At 46.6% G+C, this 17,343-nt stretch overlaps 1 protein-coding gene across 1 annotated transcript in view; it reads left to right on the forward strand.

Moving 5' to 3' along the window:
* Positions 1-17,343, forward strand: part of GTF3C1 (general transcription factor IIIC subunit 1) — an 87,968-nt gene that overhangs the window by 16,873 nt on the left and 53,752 nt on the right. Inside the window, exons 5-6 of the mRNA XM_059692471.1 lie at positions 885-981; positions 4,967-5,090. Coding sequence (XP_059548454.1) covers positions 885-981; positions 4,967-5,090 — 221 coding nt within the window. The remainder of the gene's footprint in view (positions 1-884; positions 982-4,966; positions 5,091-17,343) is intronic.

A 17,343-nucleotide genomic window follows, 5' to 3' on the forward strand; every position in this document is an offset into this window, starting at 1 on the left:
CATGAACTAAGAGGTCACAGTTGGATTGCTGGCTCAATCCCCAGGGTGGGATATGCAGGAGGCAGCTGATCAAGGATTCTCTCTCATCATTGATATTTCTATCTCTCACTCCCTCTCCCTTCCTCTCTGAAATCAATAAAAATCTATTTTAAAAAAATAAGTAAATCTTTGCCTCTGACTTAGGCAGACACCTGGCTTCTCTGGACCGCTGTTTGAGTTCTGTATGATGGCCATGACATGGTGCTCGGTACTAGTTCCTATGCAGTAATTCTGTGTCTTCATTTATTCTTTCATTCCTTGAGGGGCAGTAAAAATGGAGAAGTGGCTGTGGTCTCCGCATCCCATGCAGAAGCCCTCCCTGCCCTCAGCCAGCTCTCCTTCCCCTGCTGCACTGGCCACAGGCTCCTTTCTGCACCCCTCCCCCAGCTCCCCCAGACACACCATGAGGAGCCCTGCTCTCTTGAATAGTAGCTTCCTTTGGTGGCCTTTAGCTTGGAAGGATTTTTTGTGACGTCCACTTCATAGTAAAAGTGCAACCGATGGAGGGATCCGTCACTCCAGTGAAGTCAGGAGTGGAAACCTGGGCTTCAGAATCCGTGTGGTGGTGTGATCTAGTTGAGGAGAGCACTGGATTGGAGGGAGGCGGCCTAGGTTCACACTCTAGAGTTCTCCACCAAGTGATTGACAAGGAAATATCAATCTAAACTTGAAGGTATTATCAAAATGTAATGCATTTTAAAGAACCATTTCAGTAGTTTTAGTGTAGAGTCTGCCCTAGTTAGGCGCCCTTGGCCATGAGACCAAACCACTCGGAGCCCAGCCTTGAAACTAGGCGGTCTTTAGTAGCAGGTTTGAAAAGTTGAACCGTTTTGTGTTTCTCACAGGAGGAGCAAATACAACATCCTCATGGAGAAGCTTTCGGTGATGCTGAGCATGCGGAGCAACCAGATCGAGACACTAGGAAAGCTGCGGGAGGAGCTGGTGAGCTGCCGGAGCTCCCGCGGGCGGGGCTGGCTTCCCTACATCACATCGTGGAGATGATTAAGTGTAGATCGAATGAACTGCATTGAAAGCCCTGCTATGGACGTGCATCCCTAACCATGAAATAAGTGGGGTTTTCCTTTGTTTTATAAAACAGAAAATTGCTCAGTCCCTAACTTGCATCCTTCTTGCTCTTGACTGACTTCCATTTCCCCCTGGGGTTTTTGCCCTGAGACCTGCTGTAAAAGTTCAGCTGGAGTGGTAAACCTGGGCCTGTAGATTTACTTTCATAATTAAGCTTGTAATTTTGCTCCCAGTGGTTTTATAGTGCCATAACAGTGACTTTACTAAGAAGGAGGTGAGATGACATGGGGAGAAACAAAATCACTGACCTGCTTCGTCTTTGGGCCCCAGAATACAGGCAGTGATGAAGGGAGAACGAGAGGCAGAAAGCACAGAGGTGGTGCTGCTTCCAGTCGGATTTGAACAGTTAAGAAAAAGCCAAATTAGAAATGGGAGAAAAGCAAAATTGCCCTGTAGGTTAAATAGAACTTGAAACTTGAAATTTAACGTCAGGATATTTGAATAACAGGACTCAGTCCGAAAGGAACAGGCCGAGTCTGACCATAGACTGCAGGAAGGCCTGCTCACCTGTGCTGCCTCAGTGGGGCTCTCGTCTCTGCTCTCGCTGTTCGGAGAGGAGGATCTGCTCCCTCCTGCTGGGTTCATTTCATGCCCACGTGTCTAAAGCAGAGCTTACAAACAGGCGTGTGGGTCACATTCGGCCTGCACATTGTTAAAAATAAACTTGACCTAGCTTTATTTTTATTTGAGGTTTCACCTAAAAAAATCTAGGTTTCCAGCTTCCCTTGAAATATCAGAAGCTCTGACAAGCCGGGCCTTCAGTCTCTCATGACAAAAGGTAGCTGGCACTGGCCAGCTCCCCGCAGGGCCCCCACCCTGTCACCTTTCAGACACCGAGCAGAGAGACAGTGCGGTTTGTCCTTACACATGCACTGCTGTTTGTGGTAGGAAAGAAATATTTTTCTATCGGAGTCTCTATCCACAGTAGAAAAATAAAAGATAGACTGTTAAGGCCTCTTAAGAGACCCTAATAGAAATGAAGAAGATCCCTGCATGCTTAATGAACGAATATCTGCCCGCTTTGTTCTTTATATTTCTTGTCCTGCCCATGCACACACTGGAGGCTGAAACCCTTTGCCTCCTGAGTCACTTGGGGGTGGGAGGAAAGGAGACGGGGCTGGTCTGCTCTCAGGTCAGCACTGTGGACTATCTAAGCAGCAAGATTTAACTGTTACAGGACATTGTTCCATTTATTCCTTCAACAAGAACTTTAGTACGTGTTTACTTTGAGTCAGAACCATGTTCCACGCTAAGACGACAGCAGTGAATGAGGACGACAGTCTCCCGCTGTCATGGAGCAGTCTGACTGGAGGGCGGCAGTGAGCACTCACTGAGGCTAGAGTGCTACCTAGAAAGATACGTCTGAGCCCGCGAGCGGCGGGAGAGCTTTCTGCAGAGCTGGGAGAGCTATAGAGCAAGTCCAGAGCTGGGCTTTGAAAGTGAGTGCTCCCAAAGCAGACAGGAGAAATGGCGCTTCGGGTGAGGGAGACTGGCTCGAGCAAAGTGTGGAGCTGTGGAGGCTGTGGGACTGTTAGGGGTCCGCTAAGAGGGAAAGTTGGGGCCACATTGAAAGGCCTTGAGTACCAGGCGGGGGAGTTGGGACTTTAGCCTTTAGCCTGAAGGGCTGTTCAGGAAATGTGAAGGGTGTTGAGGAAATGAACTGGTGGACCGAAGAGAGATGGGAAGTGGGCAGCGAGGTCGCTGCTCTTGCCTCAGGCCCGGTGGGCGACTGGCTGGAAATGTTTGGGAGCCATTTTGGAGGTGATACTAGCAGGACTTGGTAAGTGACCAAAGCCAGGATGTAGAGCTGAACAAAGGAGTCCTGTCTGGTTTGCATGAGCGCCGCTCAGAGAAGTAGACTGGAACTTGAGGGCCAGCTTAGGAGACCAGGACTCAGCCTTCACTGCTGACCCCACCAGGAGGAGAGTGCCTGGCCCACAGTAAAGGCTCAGTAAATAGTTGTGAATGAATGTATGAAAAAGTCAAGTACAGAAAGAGAACAAGTTTGAGTGATGATGAGATAGACGACAAATTTGATTTTAGGGCTTAGTGAGTCTGAGGTTCCTCTGGAACATTCATTTGGCAGCTGGAAATAGGGGTCAGGGTGACCTTGGCAGGATTTAGTGAATACTTAGCCTGTAGATGAGATTGATGACATGAATATAGATGCTAACTTTAGGGGGAAGATTATGGAGGAGGCTCCTATTCTTTCTCTTTTCGCCGGGCAGACTGTGAGTCCTGGATGGCAGCCCCCAGAAGGCAGGACTACATCATCCTCCCTGCTTAGTATGGGCCAGGGCTCAGGACCATATGTTGAGGGCTGGGGTTTGATGGATGAGTTTCCAAAGGGTCTTTCCACGATGCTGGGGGCACAGCTAGATTAACGATAGATGCCATTTCCAAGCAAGTGGGTTTGAATGAGCCATATGTGAGTCATCTGTATTTCTTTGATAGCCGTATGTTCTGCCGCCCAACAGCTAGAGTGCTGGCTAGTCTGGGAGCTGATTTCACATTTGCAGCGGCAGCAGCCCACAGACATTTGCACCCTCTCTTTCTCCCAGGGTGTAAGAAGAAACCTGTATGACCCAGCTAACAACTCTTAGTCCTGAGTGCCTCCTGCTGTTCAGTCCCTAACTTACATCAGTGGTGACTTGCCTCACCCTTCCAGGGTTGCAAAGTCTAATGGCAGCAGCGGTTGGGGAGGGCGTGCAAGTGGAGAAGTATGGGTTGATACTAGTATGGATTCCAAGAAATAGCTCATTTTCTTCTTAACTGTCATAAAAGAAAAGCAGCACAAAAATGATGATAAATGGAAACTGACCTTCAGCCTCACTGTGCAGGGGCCGAGAGGGAGCGTGCAGGCGCTGGTACCATGGAGACCGGGGCCTCTCTGGAGGGAGCAGCTGTCCTCGGCTTCCGCTGGCTGCTGCCGTGAACAGTCCTAGGATTTATTGCCAGATCTTGTTTTTCAAGAGAAGCCAGAATGTGGATTTTTATATGAAATCTCTCACTTTTCAGTGTTGGCATGTAATTTACTTTTATGTGGAAAGACATGGCCAGGACAGAGGCTGGTTGCAGGTAACCGCTGCAGTTCAGGTGCACGTCCGGTCACTGAGGTTTATCACCTTGCAGAAATGTGACCAAGGGGCAAATGGGGAACTACACAGGTAGACTAAAATCTAAAGAATGGTTTTAATATTTTTTCTATTTGTCCCACTGCCTGTGGGAGGTGTGTGTATGTATTAATAATTAATACACTTATTTGATTAAAATCAAAATAGTATGAAAGGTATACAGTGAAAAGTCTCCATTCTCTACCTCCCTCTGCCTCATTCTCACCCCTGTGTATCCTTCCAGGATCTCTAAGAAAACCCCTTTCCCCCTCTTGTAATCAGAAGGTAGAACTGTTAGTATATAGCTCTGGACCGTTTTGTGCCCTTGACAATGTAGCTTAGCAGTCTTTCCTCATTAATACCCGCCAGTGTGCTCTCATTCAAGATGACCAATTAACTTAGGTCTCCAGCTTGTGCTCATTTACATGATTCTTTACTTTTTATTTATAAATATGTTTTTATTGATTTTAGAGAGAGGAAGGAAGAAGGATAGAGAAGTAGAAACATCAAGAGAGAAACATCATTGATTGGCTGCCTCCTGCACACCCCGCCACTGGGGACCGAGCCCACAACCCAGGCATGTTCCCTGACCTGGAATCAAACCATGACCTCCTGATTTTTAGGTTGATGCTTAACCACTGAGCCACACCAGCTGGGCTACATGCTTTTTTAATCGTTTTCAACACCTTGCTTGTACCTAACAGTAGCTTTAAATTTTGTTTTGGCAGGGGCTGTGCGAAAGGACGTTTAAGCGTCTGTACCAATACATGCTGAGTGCTGGTCTGGCGAAGGTGGTGTCTCTTCCCTTACAAGAGATTCACCCTGAATGTGGACCTTTTAAGACAAAGAAAGGTAAAGGCAGTCTCAGCTCTCTTCTCTGGGCTTCATGAACGGCTCTCACTCCTCCCTTCTAAGCTCCAGCCCGTCTCTCTCCTCACGTCTGCCTGCTGTGGGATGATTTCACATATTTCCCAGCTCTCTCCCTCTGTGCCTGGTTAGGATCTTCTGTATAAGAAATGCTCAGGAAATGTTTGCCGAAGGAAAGTTTCTTACTTCTGGCAAACACCTCTATGCGGCTGTCCCTCCAACATCTCAGATTCCTGGTGTACAAAGAACCAGTTCACATTTACACTACTAGTCGGTGCATCGTGCTGCATGGTCCTGTTATCTAGGCAGTACCACCATTTTACATGTAAGACAATTAAAGTGAGAGATGCTGAGTAACTTACGTAAGGTTGAGCAAGCTGTAAGCAGGAGAGGTAGGACTTATACCTTCTAAAAAAGTTAAACTAAGGACAGTGGCCTATAAAACTTTAAAACCTTCCTTAGTCCTTTATTTTTCCCTATCCCTGATTTTTATCCGGTGCCGTTTACCTCTCATTAACCAAAGTCATGGAAAAAGCTGAGGGTCAGAGCTTTCGGTAAAAGATGGTAGTTTCTTCCCAAATTGCACCCTAGGGATGACATGGGATATAAAAGGAGTAAACCCACAAGTACAAAGAGAAGAGGACAGGATATGACAGAGAGAGAGCCGTCAACAACATTTTGGTGCCCAAGGGCAGATAGACAAATGGTAACTGATTGAGCGGAGTGGGAGAGCTAAACGCTTGCGAAGGGCAGTAGCCAGGAATTGACACCTCAAAACCTGAAGTCAACTGAAAATTTCGAGATTCCAGTACCTTTGAAAGCGCAGAAGTGGATGGAACTGGACACAGGGGGATTGGTCAGTAGTCTGTGTGAAAAGCCGTATGGACCTGCGCCCCCTGCCCCCCTGTGCACAGCCAAGGAGGAGCCCTTTCCCACAGGGACACAGGTCTGGCTTCTCCTGAGAGAAGATGCACAAGAAGGACTCTGTCCTCACAGACACGGGGGACAGGGTGCTGTGCTGAAAGCGGTTTAGGCGACAAGTGACAGTCTCTGTACACTAAAGGCCAGAGGCTTTTCCGTAGAAACTGGCCCGTCCAAGAGAAAAGTCATCTAGAGAATGAAGTTTGGAGGTTTCCCATCAAATAGCTGGGCCCTGCCTGCTCACCTTTCACAGAATCCCACAGTGACAGCCTCTCCTCCCCGCCCTCCAAACACCTCAAACCAGGGCTTTGGGGCAGCATTTTAATGCTTTGCCCAGCGTTTGAGGAAAGCTCTAGTGCAGTGGTTCTCAACCTTGGCTGCACATTAAAATCACCTGGGAATCTTTTTGAGGCCCAGGAATCAGGATTTTAAAAAGATTCCCAGGTGATTCTAATGTGAAGCCAAGGTTGAAAACCACTGCTCTAGTGAATGTAAGAGAAACAAACAAACTTAGGAAATAGAAACAAAGTGAGGAGCAGAAGGAAATTTTTTAAAAAGAATTCTCAGAGAGAAGAGAGGAGATCACATCCATGAAACCATAGCAAGAGGCTATAGAGAAGGGACTGCAGAAAATAAAGAAGAGCTCTTGGAAATAACAAATATGACTGTTGCAATCAAAGATTTTTTTTTTTCAATCAAAGATTTAGTGGAAATGAAGATAGTAAGATTAAATTGGAAAAAATATTCCAGAGAACAGAAACTCAACTGGGAAACAGGAGAGTCTAAAAGGTTTAATTCATTAACATCCACACTACAGGGGTGCCAGAGAGAGGGGGAGGGAGTATATGCAGGGGACTAGAGCAGAGGAGAGGATGAGAAATGACACTAGAAATTCTTCCAGATCTAAAGGACAAAGGTTCTAGATCAAAAGACCTACCCAGTACCAAGCATAAGGAGCGGAAAGAGCCCTGCTCCAAGACCCAGTCCCCGAGCTTCGGAAACCAGGATAAAGAGCCTTCAGGGAGGAGAGATCCCACTGCCCAATAGTAACAAGCCGGAAGGCCTTGGAGCAAGGCCATCGACATTCTGAAGGAAACAGACATTCAATCTGCAGTTTATTGTTCAGCTTTGCCGTTAACCAGGTGTGTGAATAAGGGCATTTTCATGATGCAGATCTGAAACACTGCGTCTCCCATCCCCCATGTCCCCAGGAAGCTTCAGGAGGATGCACATCAAGTGATGGGCTAAGCCAAGAGGCAGGAAAACATGGGTCCAGGAGATGGTGAAGGGAAATCACCCAGACAGGCTCTGAGAGCAGCCTGTGCAGATGGTCCCAGGAGGGGATGGCAATCATGCAAAGTCCATGCCTCATGCATGTGAATGTGTCTCGTGGAAGTTGTACTTTGTCGGAGTCTGAGCATGAATTTAATGGTAGGTACATAGAAAACCAAGTGAATGGGGGGGAAGTTATTAATCCCAAGAAAAACCAAAAGATATATAAAAACAAAAAGCTTAGGGCCTGTGTGCTTGCCTTTGTCAGCACAGAAAGTGCCCCGTGGAGAGAGACTGGCTTTGTAACCACAGCTCAGGAGATGTGCTCTCAATGAGGACGGGCCCTTAGCTCTGCCTGCGGGAGGTAGGCATTCGTATTTGTTGAGTGACTGTGAATACCAGTCGGCGGGAACTCTGTCTCTTCCTTCATTTCCTTCCTTAATTGGTGGAATCACTGCCCACCCTTTCTGGCGTCCCAGTGTCTGAGAAAAGTCTTCTGGAGGAGGTGGTAGCACAGAGATGTTTCCATACAGCAGGTGTATAAGCAGGAAGGCCGCCTGGGAGGTAGGGAAGCCCTCTAGAGCAGACCTCAGTGCTGAGTAAACCTGAGACTGGTTGAATGACTAGAATTTCTTGGGAGTGTGCGGCATCGGCAAGAAACTGGGGGATACTGCTAGGCCCCATGGCAGGGCAGAAAAGACTCCAAGAACCGAAAGGGATGCTGGGACTTAACTGTTAGAGGAGCCCCCAGCATTTGACTTGGAGGTATGATTATCTGAATGCTTAAAATAGTTCATCATTTTTACTTTCTGGCCTGTTGCAAGAAAGGCATTGAAAATAAACATGAGAAATTTTATTTTTAATGTAAATAGAAACTCAGAAGGAAATACTGTTAAAGAACCTTCCTTGCTGTGCAGGCAGCCATGGAGCAAAGCAAGGTTTCTTCCAGGCTAAAGGTCCCTCGGCTAGAATTCTTGTTCCGGCCTTTCCTGTTGGGGCAGTGGCCTCTCTACACCTCAGTTTTCTCCTCAGGATTATCTGGGGATAATAATATAGCTTCCCAGAATGCTGTGGGCCTTCCAGGAGACAGTGTACACAGAGCAGGAGCCACAGCTGGTGGCCCGTGGGCCATGTCCAGCATTGTATTCTGTTGGGCTCACAGTGTTTATTTTAATTGAATTACTTTCTGGCATTAAAAATCAGGAATTTCACCTAAAAATCAGCCTTTCAACTTCTCTGTAAAAATAAAATTAGGCCACATTGAACTGCATTCCTTTAATAGCAGTTGGCAAGGCAGAGAGGTGCTGCCCTCTTCTCTGGGGCCACCTCTCCCATTTAGCAAAGGCACCCTGCTTTCTGCTACGGAACCCACAACTGTCTTCATTCTGGTATGTCACCCGCCTGACCTTGAAGGTATGTCCATGCGCAGGGCCTGTCGCACAGTGAGGGTCCTTGTTACCTAGTGCTGGGAAGATGAGCCCTCCGAGCAGGAGGGTCATCATGGCTCAGCACCGCCTGGGTACCAAGGAGAGTGGTGGCGTCAGCTCTTTACTCGCGATTAAGAGGACAGGCACTCAAGACAGCAACATTCAGAATTTCAGATTGTCACACAGGCACAGTGAGTCCATCCAGACTACTCAGGAGGCTCATCTCATTCCCATGGGAGTTTTGTCACCCCCTCTGCTGCTTGGGCTCACCGTCAGGGGTCCCCTCACACTAGGTGGTGAGCTCCTTGAGGGTGGTGGCCACGCCTCCCATACTTCCTGTCCTTAATGCCTGTGCAGGGTCTGCTTGGAACAGAGTAGGTGCTAAGTAATGTTTAGCTAATTTTTTTAATTAGGTGCCACTTGAGTTGCTTTCCTGTGCAGGAGACAAGGGATGAATGCAGTGTTAGTTTTTCTCTGCCTTCCCAGTTGGCAAAATTAACATAAAACCTTCCCTCTAAGGCATTATGGAGTAGACAGGACTTAAATAATAAAGAAAGATGATGTATTACTTCATGTAAATTCACAGGTGTGCCTGGATCTATATGAGTTGTTTCGAAAAGCCCATAAACAAAGAGCTTGAATTTGGGCATATTTCAAATGCATTACAGAAAGCTACAGTGATCTGTTTTGCAAAAAACCTTGGTAATGAAAACAGTCAATCGGAACTGATCTGTTTTCTAAATTTGGATTCTTTTCTTCAAGTGTTTACCAGTTATTCTGTGTTTATTAAATTGTGCCGAGAAAAGGAGGGAAGAGAAATAGAAGTTAACTTGGCAATCCCTCAGCAAAGGGTCCCAGTTGGAAGCAGTTGATGGAAGTGGAGTTGCCTGGGGCTGATGCCTGAGGCAGTCCTTGAAGCAAGTTTTCCAGGTTCTGTGACAAGGCAATGAGCTTTGCAGAGGGCGAGGGTGGGTCTGCTTATGATGTGGACTTTTCCCACAGCTGTTACCCCAAGATCCTTAAAAGAATAATCAAGTTCAATAAGATTTTCAGAAAATAAGATGAATATAAAAAATTAGTAGTATTTCTCTGCACTGGTAAATGAACAACCCAGAAATGAAATTAAGAAAACAGTAGCATTACAAAGAATAAAATACTGAAGAACAAATTTAACAAAAGAAGTACAAAATGAAAGCTATTAAACATTGTTGATGGAAACTTAAGATCTGAGTAAGTGGAAAAACATTCCATATTCATGGATTAGAAAACAACATTGAGATGGCAATACTCCCCAAACTGATCTGAAGATTGTCAAAGTAAATGTCCAAACCTGTAAGAATTTTTATGCATGTATTTGAGCCAAACTGACAACAGTTGCTGAGAAGCAAAATCTCAAGGTGTCAACATAAGAAACACTCAGACATGTAGAGAATTTTTGCCAGTTTATTTGAGCCAAACTGTCAACAATTGCTGGGAAGCAAAATCTCAACGGATTGAGATAATGCTCCAGAAAATGGCAGTTTTGCACCTTATTTTATACACTAGAGGCCCGGTGCACGACATTCATGCACTGGGGGGGGAGGGGGGACCCCTCAGCCCGGCCTGCACCCTCTCACAGTACGGAACCCCTCAGCGGACATCCCCCAGGGAGTCCTTAGCACTGCCACTGCCGCCGCTGAGCTCACCAGCCATGAGCCCGACTACTGGCTGAGCAGTGCTCCCACTCTGGGAGTGCACTAACCACTAGGGAGCAGCTCCTGCGTTGAGCATCTGCCCCCTGGTGGTCAGTGTGCGTCACAGCAACCGGTTGTTCCACCATTCAGTTGATTTGCATATTAGGGTTTTATTATATAGGACTAGAGGCCTGTTGCACGAAGAGATTCGTGCAATAGGCCTTCCCTTCCCTTGGTTGCTGGCACCAGTTTTCCTCTGGCACCCGGGACCCAGGCCTTCTCTCTGGCTGGGCTCTGGCCAGAAGCCCCCCCGACCCCCCCACCGTCAGGCCTCGCGGCTCCACTGATCCCGGGTGCGGTGAGGCATCGCGGCTCCACTGATCCTGGGGGCATGAGGCCTCACGGCTCTGCTTGGCACCGGGGCCGTGAGACCTTGTGGCTCCACTGATCCTGGGCCCGTGAGGCCTCATGGCTCTGCTGATCCCGGGCCCGTGAGGCCTCCCGGCTCCACTGATCCCGGGGCCGTGAGGCCTCACTGCTCGGCTTCGGGGCTGTTTGGCTTCACTCCACCGCTTGGAGCCTACATATGCAAATTAACCGCCATCTTTGTTGGCGATTAATTTGCATATTGCCCTGATTAGCCAATGGGAAGCATAGCGAAGGTACGGTCAATTACCCTTTTTGTCTTTTATTAGATAGGATTACAATCAAAGGAGAAGGCGTAAGGGGGTTACATGAAATTCACTGATAATAGATTAGGGAGCCTGGAGAAAGCAAAGTGGGAAATCTCTGGGAGTAAATAAAAAGTAAAAGGAATAAGGAAAAAAATAGTAAAAGGAATAGACACATGCTTCTTTTATATAGGTGGGTACAAGGTAGTTAACAGTTAACAATTAACATGATAACAATGAGGGAATTTGTGGTCTCTGCCCTGGTGCAGTGGTTGTGCTTTGAGAAGTCCAGAAAAAAGGAAATGACTTTGATATTCCAAGGCATGTTATCAGGTGTGTTAGCAAAAAAAGACTGTAGGCCCAGTTAAGGTAAAGATTGACTTTTTAAAAAAATACATATTTTTATTGATTTCAGAGAGGAAGGGAGAGGGGGAGAGAGAGATAGAAACATCAGTGATGAGAGAGAATCATTGATTGACTGCTTCCTGAATGCCCCCTACTGGGGATCAAGCCCACAACCCGGCATGTGCCCTTGACTGGAATCGAACCTGGGACCCTTAAGTCCGCAGGGCGACACTCTATCCCCTGAGCCAAACCAGCTAGGGCAAGATAGACTTTTGTTAGGGAAAAATACTAGCCTAAGTCATGACTACCCACTATGTTTTAGTTTTAATTTCAGACCATTCTATATGGTTACTTCAATTTGTAAGGCCATCGTGCAGGCATCCCCTGAGCTTGTCAAGTTTAATATGTGGCCCCTTTTTCATCCACAAGATTCAATGCAGTTCCTATAAGAATCCAGCTGACTTCTTTATAGAAATGGACAAGCTAATTAAAAAATTATTGTAGAATTGCAAGGGACCCAGATAGCTAACACAATTCTGGAAAAGAAGACTCAAGTAGGAGGACCCACACTTCCCAATTTCAAAATGTATATAAAGCAACAGCAATCAAGACAGCGTAGTATTGACACAAGGATAGACAGAGATCAATGGAATAGAATTGAGAGTCCAGAAATAAGCCCACACCTCCATCAACTAATTTTCAAGAAGAGTGCCATGACCACTGAATGGAGAAAAGCCAGTCACAACCAGCCATTACTATATGATTCCCTTTATGGGAAAGTGCAGTATAGGGAATCGAGAAATAGAATAGTAAGTACTTAGTACTTAAAGGTTAGGGCAGTAGCTAAAGGGTTTGAGGTGATGAAGATGCTCTAAAATTGCCTGGTGACAGGTCCACATACTTGTGAACATACTAAGTAACCATTGACTTGTATACTTTAAATGGGTGAGTTACATACTCAAAACCTATATGATCTTATTAACCAATGTCACCCCAACAAACTTAATTTTAAATAATAGGTGAATTGTATGGTATATGAATTATATCTTGATATAGCTATTAAAATTTAAAACAAAACCAAGAAACACGTAATAGGGTACAGCAAATTAAATTAATTAAAAAGGACAAAAGGAGACATTTAAAATATTATAGTTAAAGTATACAAGCTAAGAAAAGAGGAATGAGCCATATTAAGGATTAAAATGCAATAAAATAAATGTGAATGTTTAAAAGAGGTTTGAAATCAGAAATCTAGAATTTAAAAAAATGAAGGTTAGAAACACAAAAGGATAAACAGAAAGAATAGAAAAAGATTGGAGGAAAATTTAAAGCCTAGAATATTAATGGTGCTGGGGGAAAACAGTTAAAAGTAGCATGAAATCTTTAAAAGTGAAAAAGTTGATTAAAGGACACTGGCAAAAAAATTAGTAATTGCTATCATTAATAATTAAGATAAATAATCTCTCTCTCTATATATATAAAAGGCTAAGTGACCAACCAACTGACCGGTACATATGACGCGCACTGGCAATTTAAAAATAAACGTTGAGCCCTGACCAGTTTGGCTCAGTGGCTAGAGCGTCGGCCTGTGGACTGAAGAGTCCCAGGTTCAATTCTGGTCAGGGGCATGTACCTTGGTTGCGGGCACATCCCCAGTAGGGGGTGTGCAGGAGGCAGCTGATCGATGTTACTAACTCTCTATCCCTCTACCTTCCTCTCTGTAAAAAATCAATAAAATATATATTTAAAAAATAAAAATAAATAAATAAGTAAATGTTGACTTTCTCATGCACAATACATATAAAGCTCTCGCTGGTACCAATCTTGACAGTGTAGGAATATTCCTACCTGAACTCGTTTTTGGATATGGTCAATTATATGTTGCTTTCTCTCGAGTTCAAAGAGTGTGTGACAAAGTTAAAGTTGTAAATACTTCATCACAAGGGAAATTAGTCAAGCACTCAAAGTGTTTTTACTCTTAAGGTGGTATACAGGGAGATACTAGAATAAGTTTAATCAATTTATCAGTCATTGTTTTTACCAGTGTTGTTTTTATATCTTGTTTTTGTTGTTTTTATATCATGTTTTTGTTGTTTTTACATCATGTCTGTGTTGTTATATCATGTTGTTATTATTTATTAATCAACTTATATATTATTTTCATATACATTTTACTAATTTTCTTTCATCTCTGACACTTATAGAGAAAGTGCGAACAGTGATATTAAAGTATTTCTTCTAATTCATTTCCTTTCAATGTGCACAAACCCATGCACCAGGCCACCAGTATAATAAGATTTAAAAAAAAAAAAACACCACTTTCCCAAATAGGCCTGTCTTTCCACCTCTGTGCCTTTGCTGGTGTCTTTCCTTCTGCCTAGGATGCCTGTCTTCTGCCTAGACAACTCTCTTGTATCCTTTAATCCCACCCAAATGTCAGCCTCTCCCCTGCCTCTGCCAGCCCCATCCTGCCTCTTTCTCGTTCGCTAGCCCAGTGCATGCTGGCAGTAAAGCCCTGAGCACTCTGCAGCTTGTTTCTCAGTGGTCACAGGGCCAGCTCACATGCTCAGCACTTCCAAGCATTTACCATGCAGTCCTTACCCCAGGTTAGTCTAAACCTGCTGTTAGAGTGATCCCCACTGTATAGATGAGGTGCCTGAGACTCAGAGACGTTAGCAGCTTACCCAGGATAGAACCAGAACTCAACACACTGACCTGCTCTCCCAGCCTCTGACACAGATGCAACCCTTTGCAGGGGCAGGGACCCTATCACATTTATCTCTATATGTTCTGGGCCCAACACAAAGTAAATGACGTGAAACTGAATTAAAGGCCCCACACAGTTTCCTGACATTTCAGCCTGAGTGATTAGATATGATTCTTGGTCCTCAAAAGCTGTGTTTTTCTAAGGTTGTAATAATTATAATAGCAATGATAAAAGCAGAATCAAGCACTGCTTATTGAACATTACTTGTATGCCAGATGCTGTCCAGAGTAAGATACTATTCTTGTCCCCTTTTATGGTAGCTGAGTACCCTGAGGCATAGAGAGGTCATTCCACAGTTATGCCGCTGGTGAGTGGCAGAAGCAGGTCCACACCACACAGACTGACTCCAGAGCCCATACTTTTATTTATTTACTAGAGGCCCGATGCGTGAAATTCATGCAAGAATAGGCCTTCCTTCCCCCGGCTGCCAGAAGGCACCCAGGACCCGGGCTTCCCCGGGCCCTGGCTTCATCCAGAAGGACGTTCAGAATGACATGCAGAACGATGTCCAGTCTAATTAGCATATTACCCTTTTATTATTATAGACTAGAGGCCCAGTGCACAAAAATTTGTGCACTTGGGGGGGGGGTGGTCCTTCAGCCCGGCCTATGCCCTCTTGCAGTCTGGGAACCCTTGGAGGATGTCCACCTGCTGACTTAGGCCCACTCCCTGGGGGATCGGGCCCAAGCTGGCAGTCAGACATCCCTCTGGCAGCCCAGCAGCCCTCGGGGGATGTCTACTTGCCAGTGGGGAGCAGGCCTAAGCTGCAGTCGGACATCCTTAGTATTGCTGAGGAGGTGGGAGAGGCTCTCACCACCACCGCTGTACTGGCAGCCGTCAGCCTGGCTTGTAGCTGAGCAGAGCTCCCCCTGTGGGAGCACACTGACCACCAGAGGGCAGCTCCTGCATTGAGCGTCTGCCCCCTGGTGGTCAGTATTTGTCATAGTGACCAGTCATTTCTAGTTGTTCTGCTGTTAGGGTCAGTTTGCATATTACCCTTTTATTATATAGGAGGATAGAGGCCTGGTGCATGGGTGGGGGCCGGCTGGTTTGCCCTGAAGGGTGTCTCGGATCAGGGTGGGGGTCCCGCTGGGGTGCCTGGCCAGCCTGGGTGAGGGGCTGATGGCTGCTTGCAGGCTGGTCACACCCCCTTCAGAGTGGGGGTCCCCACTGGGGTGCCTGGATGAGGGGCTGATGGCTGTTTGCAGGCTGGTCAAGCCCCCCCAGTGAGGACCCTCACCCCATGGAGGTTTGGCCAGCCTGGGTGAGGGACTGATGGCTGTTTTCAGGCTGGCCACACCCCCTTTAGGGTGAGGGGTCCCCACTGGGGTGCCTGGCCAGTCTGGGTGAGGGCTGAGGGCCGTTTTCAGGCTGGCCAAGCCCCCTGGCGACAGAAGCTCCCAGCCTCTCCTTTTTTTCTTTTTTCTTTTTTATTGGATTTATTTACCTTCTATAATTGAAACTTTGTAGCCTTGAGAGGAGCTCAGAGCCGGCCAGAGTGGGCGGGAGGGAAGCCTCCTGCTCTCTCCAGCTCCGTGGCCACAGCCAGCTGAAAGCAGGTATCTGGGGTTTATTTACCTTCTATAATTGAAACTTTGTTGCTTTGAGTGGAGCTCAGAGTCCACCACGGCAAGTGGGAAGCTTGGCTTCCTCCATCACTGGGGCAACCAAGCCTCCTGCTTGCTCCAGCTCCGTGGCTGCCAGCTGCCATCTTGGTTGGGTTAATTTGCATATAGTCACTCTGATTGGCTGGTGGGCATGGCTTAAGGTGTAGCGAAGGTATGGTCGATTTGCATGTTTGTCTTTTATTAGTGTAGATTTTGTGTTAATCCTCACTGGAGGATTTTTTTTTATTGCTTTTTAGAGAGGGTGGATGGGAGGGAGGGGATGGGGGTGGTTGCAGAGAGAAACAGAAACATTGATGTGAGAGAAACACATTAACTGGTTGCCTCCACACCGTCTCAGTCTGGGGCCAGGGATCAAACCTGCATCACAGGTATGTGCCCTTGACTGGAATGGAGCCTACAACCCTTTGGTGTGTGGGTTGGTGCTCTCACCACTGAGCCACAACTGCCAGGGCAGAGCAGGTACTTCTAACCTATTCCATCACCCTGGGGCGGGGCTGCAGCACCCTCATCCATCATTCTGGGTGCTGCCCTGAAGTCTGTTCTTCCTGCTCCTGTCCAGGCCTCTCTGCAGTTACCCATGGCAGCCACCTCAGATTGTCCCCTTGGCTTGCTTATCATTCCGGAGTCCAGACTCTCCAGATGACTTCCTAGCACTGACCAGCCTGGACCTGGACCCTGTTCAGGAGTGTGTGTGTTCGGGGGGGGGGGGGGGTATAACACTGAATTTCCTAATATCTGCCCGGCTCACCAGTGGGACTTCCCCTGGGCTGCTGACTCTTCAGCAGGAGGGCTCTCCTGTCTCCTGGTGCTCCTTGTTCCCATCTGGCTTTTGTTCTTCTCGGGGTGATCACAGCTATGTGTACCGTTTGGCTAGGGGGCCAGATGATAGTTTTCTTTGGGAGTGTGAGAAACACAGGCTATTGTTCCACTTCACAGCCACTCTGGATTTTCCTTTACGCCAAACAAACAGTGCTTTCTGATAAAAATTTGAAATTCTAGCCTCGCCAGGTAGCCTAATGTGGAAAAAGGCCACTTGCTGGGTCCAAGACATAGGTTAGATCACTCAACCCCTCTGAGCTTCAGTTTCTTTTCTCTTAAAATGGCAGTAATAACTAGCAGAATCCTCATGATAATTAAGTAAAATAGCTTCTGAAAACACCTGACACAGTGCCTGGCTTACATAGGTGTTCAGTAAAGATTCACCCCTTCCCTTCTTTTCAGGATCTTTAGAATGTGAGGGAAGCCATCCTTCCTTCAGGCTAACATGAGCCCATCCTGGGTCTTTGACACAATAGAACTGCATGATTCCTTTGTGTTGAGCTGCTGAAATTAGCGCACCACATTGTTAAATGCCTAAAATTCCTTGTGCTTGGAAGTTTGTGCCTCTGATCTGGTTGTATCTCTCCTGCCTTTTGTTCCTGGAAAGAAAGCCCTGCACCCAGTTGTCAGGGGCTGCCACTAACAGGCAGCAACTCTTTCAGGGAATGCTGGTTACCGAGATGGAGAGAGAGGCTGTGCTCACCTTGCCTGGGTG

The sequence above is a fragment of the Myotis daubentonii genome, chromosome 4, assembly GCF_963259705.1.
Source record: "Myotis daubentonii chromosome 4, mMyoDau2.1, whole genome shotgun sequence".
Lineage (NCBI taxonomy): Eukaryota > Metazoa > Chordata > Mammalia > Chiroptera > Vespertilionidae > Myotis > Myotis daubentonii.